General features: G+C 30.6%; 2 protein-coding genes across 5 annotated transcripts; both read left to right on the top strand.

Moving 5' to 3' along the window:
• The first annotated feature begins 158 nt into the window (after positions 1-158).
• Positions 159-9,152, top strand: PICK1 (Protein interacting with C kinase 1). 4 transcript variants are annotated; one of them, XM_015977680.2, is made up of 9 exons: positions 159-354; positions 1,656-1,781; positions 2,646-2,886; positions 2,931-3,173; positions 3,223-3,387; positions 3,436-3,629; positions 4,867-5,119; positions 5,314-6,079; positions 8,320-9,152. In XM_015977680.2, the coding sequence occupies exons 1-8, from the start codon at positions 311-313 to the stop codon at positions 5,572-5,574; spliced, it is 1,527 nt and encodes a 508-aa protein (XP_015833166.1). In that variant the 5' UTR covers positions 159-310; the 3' UTR covers positions 5,575-6,079; positions 8,320-9,152. The 4 variants fall into 4 exon arrangements, with proteins under 4 accessions (XP_015833166.1, XP_015833164.1, XP_064215895.1 ...); XM_015977678.2 differs by having other exon boundaries at positions 1,653-1,781; XM_064359825.1 differs by lacking the exon at positions 1,656-1,781 and adding an exon at positions 401-894 and having other exon boundaries at positions 160-354.
• Ppt1 (Palmitoyl-protein thioesterase 1) lies at positions 8,824-12,689 on the top strand. Its single transcript, XM_964497.5, has 5 exons — positions 8,824-8,963; positions 10,838-11,075; positions 11,128-11,286; positions 11,340-11,616; positions 12,437-12,689. Exons 1-5 carry the CDS (start codon positions 8,852-8,854, stop codon positions 12,563-12,565), a joined length of 915 nt encoding a protein of 304 aa, XP_969590.2. The 5' UTR covers positions 8,824-8,851; the 3' UTR covers positions 12,566-12,689.
• Positions 12,690-17,391: the final 4,702 nt, after the last annotated feature.

The following is a 17,391-nucleotide window of genomic DNA, read 5'->3' as shown; positions in this document are numbered from 1 at the left end:
GAGTGTCTATGATTATGCTTATTATTTCATTTATTGTTACATGAATATTTTGCTTAAACATACATTACATTACGAAGGAATGAACAGAAAAATAAGAGTTGAAGGTATAATTTTTTTTGGAAAAATTCCTGGAAATTGTAGGTGCTCGTGAGATTTTGAATTTCGCTCCACTTGCTGTCACTGTTCGAATTGATTCGGCGCCGTTATCAACAGGCGTCTCGACGCAGGGTGGTATTCTCGCGACTTATTTGTTTTGTCAAATTGTACCCTTTGAAAAAGGTGATTTAATCAAACTACAATTATTTCAACAATGCTGGACCTAGAATATGATTATTTTCTAGAAGAGGATAAAATGTAAGTTGATAAAGTTAAACTCCAGTATTGATTTTATTCAACCTAGTGTACTACTGTACTGTTATCAGTTCTCCCTCAAATACTTATAAATTAGCAATAAACTGATATTCCATTTGTCACATTCGTGACATCACCTTGTTAATTAGTAAGATAAAAATTAAACAAACTCGTTTGCATGATCGACTTTATACTTGTAATATAAGGCTCATATGTTGCATGTTAATTAATTCATTACCTTTTGTACAGAATTTAGTAATTACATGATAGGGTGACAATAATAAGTCATAAGTGACAGTCACAATATAAGCAAAATATGCAGTAGGAAGTATTTTGTCTACACCCATATATTTATAATTTAATCTAAAGCTGATAGTACTTCCGGTTGTATTTCGTTGCGTACCATTTACACAACGGTGTGAAAATTCATAATTTGTGGTTAATGTTGAATACAAGGTATTCCAATATGATGATGTTGCATCTTTCGGATGTTTATCCAAATTATCAAATAAGAAGAAATTATTTTCTAAAAGAAGATTCAAAGTAAGTATTTACGATTTAAAATTTTCTAGGGCTAAATATCATGACAAAAGTAAAAAAAACACACGATTTTTTTTAATTCGTGAAGATAATTCCTGTTTATTTAACACCGACTGTTAAATTTCTTAGTTGCTACTATTAATTTTTATTTAACTTTGGTGAATTTTCCATAAATCCAATAACAACGCAACAATTTGAGAAGATTTCTCGTGTAACACGTAAGAAAATAGGATTAGTTTGTTGTTAAGCCAAGGTTAAATAATTGTGTGAATCAGATTCTTATAAAAATTCTAGCGTGAACCACTGGCACAAAATTATCTAGACTTTTTACATTTTTTTACTTATTATTTACATTTTAAAAAAATAATTATATTGAATAATAACTTGTTATACTCATACGTAAGTGGACAAGTCAAAAGAAAAAAATATATACCTCTTACATACTCATAAATTTCCAAGAAAAAAAAATAGCTGCACCTACCTATAAAAGTCAGTTAGTTTTTTTTTTAATTAAGAATTGATAAAAAATATATTTTTTTGATAATAAGGTTGAAAACAGAATATACTAGTAGTTAACTAAAAAATATAGAGGTAAAAGTACTATACACTAATGATAATTAAGAGCCATTTTATTAATAAAAAATAAATTATAGTTACTAAATAATAATAATTAATCAATTTTTATCTTTATTTATTCGTATTTTATTTACTCGTATTTTGGGCTGCCTTTATTTCGAACTATAACTTGCTTTCGAAATAAGTAGACAAAACAAAGAAGAACAAAAAATGGAAGAAAATCCTTCTTCAGTTGAAAAACAAAAGAATACTGATTTGGAAGTATTGTTATTTGATATGAGCCCAATGGAAAAGTGTCAGAGAGAAAACACTTTGTAAGTATATCATAATTTCAAATTTCAAAATAAAAGGAACTGTGTAGCAAAAAGTACAATAAAAACAATACATTTTAATTATAAAAAACATACCTACTACCTTTCTCAGGTAAAACTCATGCTCATAATTAATTGTTTTTTCTGACTTTATTTATTACTTATTATAGACAATAAGAAAACTTTAAGCTTTAAGTTAGATATATACAGCACTTCCAAATTTTTTTGATTTGACTATTTTCTATTTTGCTGTGCAGTCCTTTTATTAGTGATCCTAACATTATTATGAATTTAATGGGCAATTTAATTGATTTATGACCAATACAGACCTATCGTCTGAATGACTGTTTTAGAAAACGTTCCAAAAACGTCGGACCATTTATAGAAAATGTCACCAAAAAAATTTTATGCAAGGTCCTCATTTCTGAACAACTGGTTGGACGTTTATGGAACATTCTGCATAGTCAAAAAAGTACTTAAGTTATAAATTTGTAAGTTTTGAAATAAGCAGATTTCAACTCATTGGTTTGTAATAGTCATTAATCACTTATGCAACTTAATTAGAGCATTAAACGCACTAGAGGAGCGTGCGTAGTGTGCTTTAAAGTGTTGGAAAACTGCTTTTTGCTAATTTTTCCTTTTTTCAGGAACACCACGTGTCGCACGCTAGAAAATGTACACCTCACCCCACACCGTTAGCTGTAGATTTAGAATCCTAGTCACGACACACTTAGGATCCTTTAACAAAATATTTTTGTAAATGTAAATTGCGAAAATAAAACATTACGAAATTTAGAGTTTTGCAGCTTTTTAGTGTGTAGTTGAAGTGTGTCCTAATAAAACAATCTTCTGAAAACGTTTTTTCAGGGGAATGACTGTGACTTCCGGAAGCGTCACCATCAAAAAAGACGCCAATAATTTAATCGGCATCAGTATTGGCGGTGGGGCCCCACTGTGCCCCTGCTTATACATTGTCCAAATTTTCGACAACACTGCTGCTAGTCGAGATGGGACTCTTCAGTCTGGAGACGAACTCGTCTCAGTCAATGGGCTATCAGTGAAGGGCAAAACCAAAGTGGAAGTCGCCAAAATGATCCAAGCTGCTAAAGTAAACAGTCTTTGCTCCAATTTTCCTTTAATAACACATTCCAGGACGAAGTTATTATAAATTATAATAAACTTCACGCCGACCCGCAACAAGGCAAAAGTTTGGACATTGTTCTGAAAAAAATGAAACACCGCCTTGTCGAAAACATGAGTTCTTCCACCGCCGATGCTTTAGGTCTTTCACGGGCGATTTTGTGCAACGACACCTTAGTTAAAAAGTTACAAGAGCTCCAACACACCGAATTAATGTACCGGGGACTTGTCGATCACTCGAAGCGAGTGTTACAAGTAAAGTTTGCATTTTCTATACGTTTAAAAAATTGTAAGAGTCGTTTAGGCCCACGTTGAGCTGCAACAAGCTATCAAAGCAATGGGCGACGTTTTCGCCGGGTTGGCTGTGAGGGAACCCCAACCAAGAGCAAGCGAAGCTTTTAGAGTTTTCGGTGAGCAGCATCGCAGTATGGAAAAGTTTGGCCAAGATATGGTCAAAAAAGTGAAACCAGTGAGTCGAGAATTTTGAAATAGAGATTTTTTTTACAGTTTTTGGCAGGTTTTGGCCGATATGGGTACGTATTTGTATAAGGCCATTCCGGACACGAGACTGACGGTAAAAAAATATGCCGATGCGAAATTTGAGTATTTGGCTTATTGTCTGAAAGTTAAAGAAATGGACGATGAGGAATGTAGTTATGCAGCTTTGCAGGAACCTCTATACAGAGTTGAAACAGGAAATTACGAATACCGGTACGTATACCTACAAAAAAAAAATCCTTTTCTTGAAAGGTGACACAAAACTGTCTAGGACTTGCACTTTTTAGAACCAACATATATTTATTTAATCTATGGTTATTCCAACAGACATGCGAATGTAATCGTTGATCTCTATAACATTGTTTACCAGAATACTGAAAATGTGTTGTGAAAATAATTTTTTCGAAATTAAAAAAAAACGCTACTGTTCACCAATTTATAACGTTTTTTTTTGTAGTAGTTTTACAACAAATGTTTTCAACAAGTTTGCCTTCAAAGATTTTCTGATAATCCCACTTATACATAAGTGTTACTTTCTAAAAAAATACTTTTTTTATATTTTTCCAATTATTCAATGCACATTCAATTGCAAAAATGTTTGATTACTCGAAAACCAGGGTTTCACTGCGATGATTTAGTAACGTCTTTAAAGTTGAAGCTTCAAGATCGCTTCTTTTTTAATTTTTATTGTTTTTTTAATTTTTATTTTCTTTTTTTTTCTTTTGTGTGTCACATAACTTTACATCCTTTTTATTTGTGAAAAAGTGTAAGAACTTTAATACACAAAATTTATTTGGGAAGAATTTTTTTTCTACATAATATTTTTATATTAATAAGAAAAGAATCAATAAATCCAAAACAATTTTTTTCATTCTTAAATATTTATCCTTAATAACATGTAGTCTTTTTAGCATATGACTTTAATCTAGGCCCTAATAAAAATTAATTTTTATTTTTTAAATAATAATTTTAATCTTTCTTTCTCCAGTTTCTATTTTCTACTAGACATTCTTTTCTAGAAATTCTTCTAACGATTCTCGTCTAAATTCGGTTTTTTTAGATCTTTTTCTACATTTGTTTTAAAATCTAAAATGTTCTATAGACTTCTGTTGCCTCTTCGTTTATAAATACTTTAGATTCCCTTTTCGATTTTTTTTATATTCTAGACTTTAATAGATACATATTGTTGTCTAATTCTTTTTTTACATTTTTTTTGTCGACTCTGCTCTGAGTTTTTCTTTAGGAAACATTTAGGACCATCTTTTAGTTTTCAAGGTGTTTACATGTGAGGTTTGTTAACTTGACCCACGAGAGCTATTTTCGCCGAGAAATCGAGAAACAGAATATTTCAGTGAAAAATGCAACTTCAAATTATTAAAGATTTTTGCGCTGCAGATACAGTTTTATGGGCCTGATATCTCCTGCCACTAATCTGAAAAATCTATTTTAGATTAATTTTGCGTTGCCGCCAGTTGGCAAGAGCCAGATTCGCCAAACTTCGATCAGACGTCCTCGTAAAAATGGAACTTTTGGACAACAAACACGTCCAATCTTTAGGCGGTCACCTTACAAAGCTAATTAAAGGATTGTCAGAAGTGCATTCCAAATCATTAGAGTTATTATCAGGCCCTGCCCTTTTCCCAGTTGAGGTCGACCTCTCCAACAGTGCCTTTCAATACAAATCGACTACTCCCGTTGTCCAGGTAATAAAAAAATTTCGAGTCATTAAAACGTTACAACTTGTAAATAAAAAAAGAGATAAATTTAACACTGTTTACTCGGCAGAATTTTCCGGGATTTTATAAACACAACGTGCTGTCACGACCGGTTGTAATAATTATCATTAGTTACTATTTTGCGTTTCTTTGTACGAAAAACTGTTTTTTATGTTAATCAGCACGAGGCCGATGAGGATGAACAGGAAATCGAAAACGGTGAAGAAGTGCACGAAATTGAAGAAAATCTCTTGAGTAATTTAGTTGATGCGGGATTTGATGAGATTACAGAAAGCGACCCACTTATTCCCGGTCTAAATCGTCAGCAGACTGAGCCAAACTACGACGAAATGGACAATTTGACCCTACTTTCTTCACTGAACATAAACGGAGCACCAAAGGACGACACGAACGGTCCATTACTTCCAGACCTAAACGAATAAAAACTGCACACGTTGTGTAAATTAATCTCAATGTAATTTCATAAAAATCAATAAAGGATGGTCAATAAAATGCGAGTCTAATAATTTAAATATATTCCCAAGGTCATTATAATTAAATGTACTCAATCCGTACAGTTGCACTGAGAAATGCGGTGTGTGTCGTATTTAATCTTATTAACAAACGTAAAAAGTAATCAGATTAGTCACTTTATTTTCGGCCTGTCGAATGATCAGATGATCGCGCCCGTATTTGTGTACAATAGATTGTTTAAGTTTACGTAAAAAGTAAATAATTGTTTATGATAATATACAACAACGTTCTTTATAGTATGGTTAAAATTTTAAATGAATCAGATTATTTAGAGCTCTCATTCAAGTCGGTGTGTGAATCGTTATGCTGGCGGACGAATATGAGATCTGCTGTGAGTGTTTTTTATTTTCTTGTTCTACAAGTGCTTTGGATCTTCCGGTCACTGTATGAGGCTGTAATGCCCGAAAAGAATTTGTAAGTAAAACATTTTTTTTTCTTTAATTTTTAAATTCTTTGCTATACAATTCCTAAAAAAATTACCTCACAGATAATCTCCAAACTTTTGGCAAACAGATATTTGCTACATTACTGCATCATAGTTTATAGGTACACATACTTGAATGACGTAGCGTAAGGTAACAAAAGGTGGTACTTTTAGATAAAACTAAACAATGCAAAAACTAAATAATAGTGGCTTTATTGTACCCTGTTATTAATCGCTACTATTACATTTTATTTTTCTGTTGACACATTGGTAAAAATAATCTATTTTGGAACAGTGTGTTTTCCAAATATTTGTGCAACGATAAATTTCTTTTAATAACTATTAATTTGATGAGCTAAGTTTAAACTGTAACATATATCACTTGTATCAGTCTTCACTGATAAGAATTTGGTCGCTATCCCAGAGGGAAAGCCGAGATTTTATTGGGTAATTTTACGCGGAATTTTGTAAAATTTGGTTTTATATTTCTTATAAAGTGTTATACTACAGTTTAGTAGATTTTGAATTTACAATTTACAAGGCAATATTTTATATTTTGGAAGTAATCTCGGAAATAATTTATTTTTTATCCAAATTACGAGTAATTTGTTTATCACATCATACGTCAATGGTAATAAAATTTGGCAAATACCTAGTTAGTAATAATAAAAAGAGCTTAAAATCTTTCAAAAAAACTTAACTTTCCACCAACAAAATCTCCGAAACTTTTCAACAACCCATAGTGGCTTTGGGTACATTTTAAAATGTTAAAAATTACTGAAAGTATGAATAAACTTTGACTTGAGATAAAAACTACCCAGACAAGACAATGTTTATAAAAGTATTTAAATACTAAAATATAAATCCAGCGTAGGTTTATGAAAATAAATAATAGCCTGGCTTTATAAAAGTTATAGTCTAAAAAAAAGTACAATGTAATTTTTTTTTATTTTTTATTTCCGTATAAATATAATTTATATATTAATAAATAATTTAATAATTTCGTAACATCAGCGGCTTTTATTGGCTTGTAAGTTATTCATGAAAGAATAAAGTTTGTTTTTTCATTTTTTTTAATAATAAATGACTCAATACTTCACTTTGGTTATGAACTTTCTTGAGCTGAAGATGAACAAATTGGTTCGAAAAACTTTTGAAAGATTTGGAATTTTTTCAATTGCTTCATGACATCTTCTAATAAATTTTCATTGATTTTTTGCATTTACATCCCAAAATAAAATCTAAATCTAAATACATAAGAATAAGAAACAAAAAAAGATTTGGTTTTTGTCTAAAGATCACAGAGTACAACTGTACTCAATTGTGATGTGACTGATGTGATACGATTATCGGCGACAAAAACGTGTAAAAATAATTAATTGTTTCATCGTAATTTGATGACTATATAAAAAACCTAAAAAAATTTCATTGAATCTAATCTTTAATTCTACTTACAAATCAATAGGTATAACAAATATAATACAATTATTGCTAATGTTATTTACCTATCTTTTTATCATTTTTCATTGTTGTGTTCTCAAAATTACAAATCCTATTTTAATACATCAAACTTCCTCTATTCCAAAAAGTGTCGCATTTCATCAAAAATATGAAGAGATATTATGAAAGTATGTGGGCCAAAAGATGGTGTAATTTTTTTATTCTATTCATGGGATATTTGGAGAGTGAAGCTTGAGGAACTTGAAAAAATAGTGATATTTTGGCTAAACCTCAAACCAAGGTTTTTGCGTATAGCTTTTCAAACCCAATTTCTTGACTTATCTGTTCTATCTATGATTATATTATTTGTGCAATTTTAAAATGGATTAACAACTAGGTATTTGCAACAAATTATTGTTTACATTTGTTTTAGATAATAATTTGAAGTTTATTATTGTAATTTATTATAAAAACGCGGGTTCTCGTACGTGAATATCAGTTGTACTAAATAACTATTTTAAATAATTGGGTTTTAGATCAATAGGACGTAAATTATGTTGTTTGAGATTATTCATTTTAGTCTTAAAAGTCACAGAAGGCTTATACAAGGATAAATAATTTTTGAACAGTTAAATCAAAATTCCCCGAAATTTTTATTGATGTGTTTGATCAACTGACCACATGTTAAATACTTTTTATTTTTTCTTAAGGATTTTTATAAACATTTTCCAAAATCTTGTTTGTTTTTTATAAAAACGTTAGGGTTGTGTACAGTGGTATATTTTTACAGAAACGATGACAGCTTTACACAGACAACCGAAACGAGCACGCAAGAGCCAGACACCGAACCCAATAAAAGACGACATTTGATCCACTTATTTACTACAACTCCCAAAGAACAAAATGGCAGGCCGGTGTGTTACATGCACGTATGTGAAATAATAACCCCTCACGAGGAAGAGATGCTGAGATGTGCGTGTGCAAAAGGTGCTTCCACCGCAACATTTCTCTACGACAATAACGAACAATTTCCTCCCACAAGTCGGATTTCGAGGGCGACGTTCACCAACGCCTGGATGGAATCGTTCTCTTTAGTGATGTAAATGAATAAAATTGTACGAAATCGAATATAAAATCTTATTTTTCGAAGTTGAGGTACTTAGAATAAATGTTTACAGCGTTGTCCCCGTCAACATGTAGCGCGCAAGCGTTGAATAATTTACCACTTAATAAGAGGAACGTTTTTATACTATGTACTGTTAAGTAGATCGGTCTAATCTTTAAATAATTTATTTATAGACATTCAGTCGTGATTTTCCAAAATGAACGGAATTACTTTTAAGTACTTGATATTAACACTTTTGTTTAACATTTTAAGTGCTAATAAAGTTAAGGACGGCAATTTTACACCGATCGTTATGTGGCATGGAATGGGTAAGAGTTTTGTTCTTTTATTGCTGGCAGGTTATGTTGTTGTTGTTGTTGCCGGCAGTGGCGTAACAATTTCCATAATAATAGCTATGTATTGAAAAACTGTTCCATTTTGAATCTGACAATAGCATATTTTTGTATTACGTACTACTTTTTATTATACTGAAAAAATAATAAAAATTTTTCGTGAAATGGTGTTAATTATTTATCTTTAACCCATTTAAGGATTTATTCAAGTTTTGCTACTTTTCCAAAAACAGGATGAATAAAAAAAATTGCACCCGCCACTGGAATGTCAAAGTATAAATGCAATGTTTTGTTATTCGAGATAAGAAAATTTTGCAATATTTACTTCATCACTCGATACATAAATGTGCAGGCATTTTCCATCACATTTTTAATACCAGCAAAGTTTTGCTTTACTTTCAAAATATTTTTGCTGAATTTTTAATTCCAATAATTTAGAAAACTGTAAAAACATTAAAGGGATAAGAAAGATTCTTTACAAAACTAATAAATACAAATGAATTGCATTTATTTATTAAGTTTTTTAAAGCTCTGATAATTAATATGATTTCCTCGGTTTTAACTATCATTTTAATTCATAAAGGGTTATTATTTACAGTATTTACATTTTTTTCATTGCTTAATTCGAAAGGTTTCTTCTACGTCACTGGTTGGATTAACGGTATTTTGAGTAACAAGTGTCTGGGTTTATTAAGCGGAAGAAAATTTAAATCAGTTATTTAGAAATGTACTTTAATGACAAGTTTAATCACCTATATTAACAAATTATTTTCATTAACCTATTTACCTAATTTAAAATTATAATTTGATTGCCTATAATTTTAAATAGTTTAATGAGAAATTAAATGATGAGTAATAAATTGCAACTTCTTTGAAATTATCAGCCACGGAGGAATGTATAAATAAATTATTATTTGTCAATGTAACCGTTCAAGTCTTCAGTGTAAGTGCACTTTTATCAGTTAATTGTAATTATCTTTGCTTGGTGTAAATAAAATTTCTGTTATAATTGACGTTACATAACGGAGAAATTAGGAAAAATACAATCTTTGCCGGAAGTAAAAATTCAATGAACTTTTATGCACGATAGGTAAGTACAACATCGGCTCCCTAATTTTAGCAATTATTGTGTAGCAATAAATTTTATGCAATAAAAAATAAAATAAAGTCAAAAGTCACACTGAAATACTAAAATAACAATTGTAATATGTGTTTATTAATAATAATTATTTTGAGCGGTTTTTTCTATTTTACTTTCTATTTAGACTGAGGCAAATTTAATCAATCCTGTATAACCAATTAAAAAAACAATGCTTATAATAGGAGAAATCATGCAAAAAATTTGCGCCGTGATTTTATTTTTTATCATGTTAAAGAAAAAATAATTAATAGAGTTAATTATTATCCAAAATAAGGATGGGCCCAATTTATAGTTTTGTTTCAATGTCTTTTATTAATTATTCATTCACAAGCGAAATATCATTAAGCTAAGATTTTATTTACTTTTATTTCATATTCAATGAATTAAAAGAAAAATTATTTTTATTTAAGAAAGATATAACATTAGATAATTTCTGTTTTGTCTTAAATAAAAGTCGGTTTTGAATTATTAATTTTTATGGTTTAAAAGGAAGCAGCTAAACAAAATTAAACAAAATTTCTGCATTCAAAAAATTATCATGTTATAATAATAAATAATAATAATAATAGATTTTATCATTTATTATTTGATTTAAGCTGAAAGACTTGAGATTGCTAAAAGAATAAATGAAATAATAATAATAATAATAATAATAATTCATAATTATGAGTTAGGTCCTCGTGTTGTTTTTATCACCTCTTAATTTTAGGGGACAGCTGTTGTTTTTCGTTCAGTTTAGGAGCAGTAAAACAAAAACTGGAAGAACTTCTGCCGGGTGTTCACGTTGTTTCATTAAGAATCGGTACTTCTGAAGTAAACGATGTTGAAAATGGCTATTTTTTGCACCCTGACAAGCAAATTAACATGGCTTGTAATTTAATTCAGGCCGATCCTCTGCTTTCTGACGGTTTTAACGCAATTGGATTTTCACAAGGAGCTCAATTTTTGTAAGAACTGCATTAACGTGACATAGTGAAACGAAATTTTCCTACTATACAGGCGTGGACTGTTGCAACGGTGCCCAAAAGCCCACATAAAGAATTTAATTTCGTTAGGAGGCCAACACCAGGGTGTTTACGGCTTACCCAACTGTGGCTCCTTATCACATTCGATTTGTGATTACATCAGAAGACTGTTGAATCACGCTGCTTATTTGGAGTAGATTAAGTAAACAACGAAAGGATGAATAATTCTAAGGAATGATTTTGCAGGTGGGTTCAGAAAGCTTTAGTTCAAGCCACGTACTGGCACGATCCTCTTCATGAGCAAGAGTATAAAAATTACAGCACGTTCTTATCCGACATTAACAACGAAATCACAATTAATACAGAGTATGTTCAAAGACTGCAGACCTTGGATAACTTTGTTCTAGTCAAGTTTGATAATGACACCATTGTTGAGCCAAGAGAGACGGAATGGTTCGGGTTTTATAAGCCAGGACAATCGTCGGTCATTCAAAACTTGAAGGAATCGCCGATTTATACCGAAGTAAGACCTACATTTTTACTAACACAAAAATTGGATTTCAAGGACTTGTTCAATGCAATGTTTCACTAAACATCCAAATAGAAACCAAAAATAGATAACTGTGGAAAAGTTGTTGCTCTTGACGTGTTCTGTAACCGCTTAAAATTAATCTACTTATTTCTGGTACAAGTTGTGACACACTAATTATTATTATTGTATCTGAAAATAACGGGCAATCTGAAAATGCAAATAAATGTACAGGGTTAGTCTACTAAAAGTATATTTTTACTGTGTCTTAACGAATAACTTTTTTGTTGATATTTTTTAAGTATTTTTCTTTCAGAATGTCATTAAAAATAACAAAAAAATGTATTTTTGTAATAATATAACATTTTAATTATTACCTATAATTATAAAAAAATATAGGAAAACACAGTATTTGGACAAAAAAACAAAATATCTAACAACAATAGCTGTATTTCTGTGTAATTATTAGTTTTTCGGGTATAGTAAAATTATTAGACACACCTTGTGTACAAGGGGAAACAGTCATTTTTAGCCACTCTGTGTGATATTCTGATTATTGTGAAATCATGTTTTAAACAACTTCATAGTGCAGCTTGTTTACAATTTTCTGTTTTTGAACAATTAACGTCAATTAGCGTATTATTTTATTAGAAGAATTTCAAGTAATCTTTTATTTACATTGCAAAATGGTGATAATCTGTAATGTGATTATTATTTTTGATTGTTAATAAGAGTTATTTACAACAATAAAAAATTGTATGTGGTCATGTTTTGTTTTGTTATTAATTATTATTATGTTTTTTTTTTGTTTAAGGATCGTCTTGGCCTGAGAAAGCTGGATGAGGACTCAAAACTTCACTTTTTGGGAGTAATTGGGAACCACCTGCAATTCGAGTGGGGATGGTTCCAGGAAAATATACTTGATTCTTATTTAAAAAATTAGTTTTTCTCCACTTACCTGTAGTAACTTATTGATTTCAAATACTCTTTAAAAAAGACAATTTTTTTATATTTTTCATGTACGAGTGTTTTGCCCAAAGACGAAATAAAGTTATTCTTAAATTGAAGTCTTGTTATTCACGGACTCCTTTATGTAATACTGCAGTTTTTCTCTTATTCTAATTTTGTGAATGGAATTTTTTACAGAGCTTTGTTCCCTGTAACGTTTGAGAAAATTAAATTCTTTGAAAGAACGGTTTGATGTTTTATCATGAAAATATTATTTGGTCGTAGCGAATCCGTTCGAATTTTTCTCTAAATCTAAATGATAATTAAAAAATATGGGGGCGAACAACCGTGAAGCGTAATCGCAAATTAGGTAGGTACGCTTTCCTATTGTCTAAAGTCGTCAAAAAATAACAATGGCTTTTTTCACGAGGCTATATTATAAACTAGTCTGATTAAGGCAAGCAAAACGCGCCCTTATTTGAACAGAACCTAAATAGCATTATGTAAAATTCCTTGTTCTCTCATTCAGGCAGAATGCATTAGCCAAACAGCCAGTGTATAATATAACTAATGGACGACAACACTGATTGAAAAATTTCACAAAACACAAAACGCTTCTAAAGAGAGGATATGATTGAATGAGAATACAAACCCCTCTCGTTCTGCGGATGCTGCAGGATAAAATTATTTTTATCTGCATATTTGCCTGCACACAAACAAGCAATGCTTAGTGTCGTAATTAATAAAAATGCATTTGTAGCAACCGCAGCGATTGAAGAAATCTCAGATAAGTTTGCGCTGAAAAGCGACTTCAGCCTGATTGAAAGCTTTTAAATACCTACCTAATCCGTAATGAATTGCTTAAATCTCGAGCGAAAAATTTTAGTAGCTTCCTAAATTAATTAGTTGCTGAATTACCCATCTTTTATGTTTATTAAACATTTTGTTGAGTCGAGGTGAGGGGTGGGAGGTTGTGAAATTTTGTATTTAGGACACTCTTTTTTCAAGAATTAATTAATATTAAAGTTTCATTTAAAAGTTCCTCTGTTAGGAAAGCACAGATGAATCTAATCCAAAAGCTGACAGGAGAAAGCCTCGCCACACACCGATGTTTAATTAATCAACTCGGAGCTGCTTGCTTGGTTTATTAACAGCATTGATCATTGGCGTATTCACACAGCCAACCGCAGACGAGATCAAAACCTGCATCCTTTCTCTAACCGATTGCGCGTCTATTCTAATTTCATCAACCCTACAACCCCTTAGGTATACGTACGATCCCATTATTCTACCAACGAGCTCAGCTCCGTATGGTAAAACACCCCAGATTCTAATTGATCTCAAACATTAATTAACAATTAAGTATTAATTTTGTTTTTGTACTAGGCAGGTACAAAAAAATGCTTAAATACGAGGGTAACTCATTAGTCATTCACACACTTGTTATATTTATTTAATCTTTATTTAGAGCAATTTTACAGCTTTGAATAAATGTGTTGTTCGCTCAGATAAAAACAAAAAAAATTACTCATTCATATTTTTGTAAGGCTCATCATCTTACGTGAATCATCTAGTAGGTAGACATAGCAGAAGTAAAGATGTCAACAATAACACTCAACCACAATACATTTTAGTATCAAAATATTTAAAGCATCATTTTGTTTAAAAATCTAAAACTAAAATAATAAGTTTCATTTACTTCGACAGATAGATGAAGATGTAAGCGAGTATAATTCTACAAAATGAAATATTGAATACTGACTTACGGTAGGTACGTACCTATTTACCTACCCATTAAAAATATGTAGATGTTGTTTTACTGCACTCCACACATCTTCTGCTGCATTGTTGCAAGATTTTTAATTTTAGTCATACTATTTCACTTAAAAAACTCTAAATCTAACTACTAGATATATGCCCGAATTTCAGTGCAATAAAAGATTACCTCAACAAACGATCTTTTTCTTTTTTACATCCCCATTTTTTACATTTCTTTTTTAAGTTATTGTTTATTAATTATTTTGTTATTTATCTATTATGTATGTATTAATGGTCATATAATTCTACTATTATAAGAGTCTTAAAAGACTTTTTGAGACACTTATAAACGTAATATGGGAGTACACAGAAAATCATATAACTTAACTTTTTTTACAAAAGGTCTCGGTTTTTTTATTTTTTTAAATCAAATATGTAGTTCTTTAAAAATAGGAGAGTTCAAGTTATAATAACACAAACTCTTGTTTTAGTTCTTTTATACAAAAAGCCAAAAAATTTTACATTTTCATGTAGAAAGAATATGAAAAGAGTCTTACGATAAATAAATGATAAAAATAGATAAACAAATAATGATAAATAAATGGAAATATGCATAAATCTGTAATTTTTAAGAATCTTTTTTCCTTGTCCTTGTCGTAAAAGTTGTAATTATAACTATGAAGTTGTATTGAACTATTGTGAGTGGTTGTTAAAATAATATATAATATAGGCAAAAGTCTATACGCCAAATTTTAAAACAATCGCGTGTTTAGTAAAAATTTAAGACTAAAAAAAGTTGTACACACCACGTTCGGAATAGTTATGAATTATTAATGAATTTATACATTAAAGTTGCTCAACTTCTCTTCTCTTCTATGGATTATTTTGTCTTTTGCAAACATGTCGGCAAAAAAGGGGCAAAAAAGGGTGAAATAACGAATTAAGTCTTAAAATTAGTTGAAATAACGTTATTTATATTATACCTAATTTGGCGACTTCTTGAAATAAGAGAGATTCAGAGTAAAATTAGCTAAATTACTCCAGAATTTGTAGAAATTATGTACTATTTTATTTTGATACTTTCTTTTTATGCCTTTTCTTTTATGTGTGTTTATGTTTTCTGACCTCTTTTGATTTTTTTGGGGTTGTTCTGAGAAACTCTTAAAATTATAGTTTGTTTTTGGCTCAAAAAAAGCTAGATCACACAGAATTGGCTGAAACAATGTAATTCAGACCTAAATGGAGACATTTAGCTTATTTTGGCCAAACCTTAACTGAAGTAAGAAAATTTGTTTGCAGTTTAGCGAGTTTTTGACAAAGAAATCTTCTGAAATGAGAAAAAGATACGTACATTGAAATCAGCTTTAATTTTCTTTGCGGACTAGTTGGACATCTTTACTCAGATGTAAAGTAACGCAAGAAAATATACAAATAAAATATGAATAACATACATAAAGTAGTATTTTGACGTAAAAAGGCTTGCATGATTTAAAAGACTTACCTTGCAAATTTAATTTTTGTTAACTTCTGTGATTTCTCTATTTTAAGAACAATAAATCTACTAACAGTTAGCTAAAATAAAAACTTTCTCTTCTTTGAGTAATTTTTACCAGAAAATTACTCACGCAATTATGTTTTAATATGAATTTTTGTAAACTAAGAATTAACTGTTAATTAGCAAGTTTAGACATTTTAATGGATAAGTTTAAATAAATTAATGCAGTTGCATTAGCAAGTTGTTGGAAACAATTATAGTATTTGACTATTATTTGCACTGTTTGGAAAGGAACGGAAATTGTAACAAACCTATTACATTATTTTTATAAAATCTACTGTTTCTCTAATTTTGTAACGAATATAACTAGATTGATCACTGTTTTACCCAACCGATAATTTTTACTGATAAATGGAAGAAATCTGATTTCACAGATTCAGCAGAAAAAAAAATCAATTCTATTGTCCAGATATGAATACCGTCGATATTCGTGCAATTACATTACATGTTAGTTTGGCATTTTTGACTCTTTCAAAGATTACAGAATGGATATCGGGCCCTGAATGCAAATGCTATTAACTAAACGCATTTCAATTGACTTCTAAAGAGCTTCAACCCTAATTTGTTCCACATACTGAAGGGGGAGCTTAAAGGATCATACAGAGGATTAGTACCGACTCGTTTGATCACTGTGTTAGTGAATGAATTATAACACTACAGTTTGTTTCAAATTAATGCAACCCCAAAAAACATCAAATAGAACAAGACAGAAACTAAAATCGCGGAAAAGCAACGATATTTATTAAAAAATGTGTAACACGGAATGGATCTGCACGTTAGCTAAGCTTTCAAACAAAGGCAAGAACGTGTAGATCATCACCTTCGTCTTGTTTTCCCGCCTGGAGCGCACGGAGCGCTGTTGCGGATCTGATTCCGGGTTCCGGGTATCATTACATACGCCACACTGATTTACAATGCGACACAACACGTTCATGAAAATGAATGCATTTTCATTATTTTTGTCTACGCTTTACGTTAATAATAGACACGCCACGTTCTATTCTATCATCAGGCTGCAGTTATCACGGTCACAACTTCTTGTTTTTTGGATTAAAAATTGTTTGAATTAAATTTCCGGCCGCTGGCACACATTGTGCGCCTTGTAAAAGTCCATTTATATATTAATACGGTGAGCTTTAGCCAAAGCATTGTATTTTTTTAATTTGCACAGTGATTTTCTAGAACGTGGTTGGATCATATCGGGGAGAGGGAAACAACGCGCAATGAATAAAATCATATATTCTTCTGTTGGCTGCACGTTTCCATCGAACAAAGAGTCCGAAACTCGGAATTAAAAATCATTCACTTCATGCTTAAAATCAATCATTTCATCCGGCATTGTTGGAGGAATTTTCAAACAGGCTTTACCAAATAAAAGTCCATTAATGCGATCAGACCTTTCTGTTTTTACGGTTTTAATCAAATTTTAATTAACGAATTGGCGGCTCCGATTTAATTTCATTCAACGCCGTTCAATAAAAAAATTGGGAAGGAACATGGAGTGTTGG

Source organism: Tribolium castaneum, chromosome 1, assembly GCF_031307605.1.
Source record: "Tribolium castaneum strain GA2 chromosome 1, icTriCast1.1, whole genome shotgun sequence".
NCBI classification, from domain to species: domain Eukaryota; kingdom Metazoa; phylum Arthropoda; class Insecta; order Coleoptera; family Tenebrionidae; genus Tribolium; species Tribolium castaneum.
The sequence above is the reverse complement of the archived record's forward strand: the minus strand, read 5'-3'. Positions and strand labels throughout refer to the sequence as shown.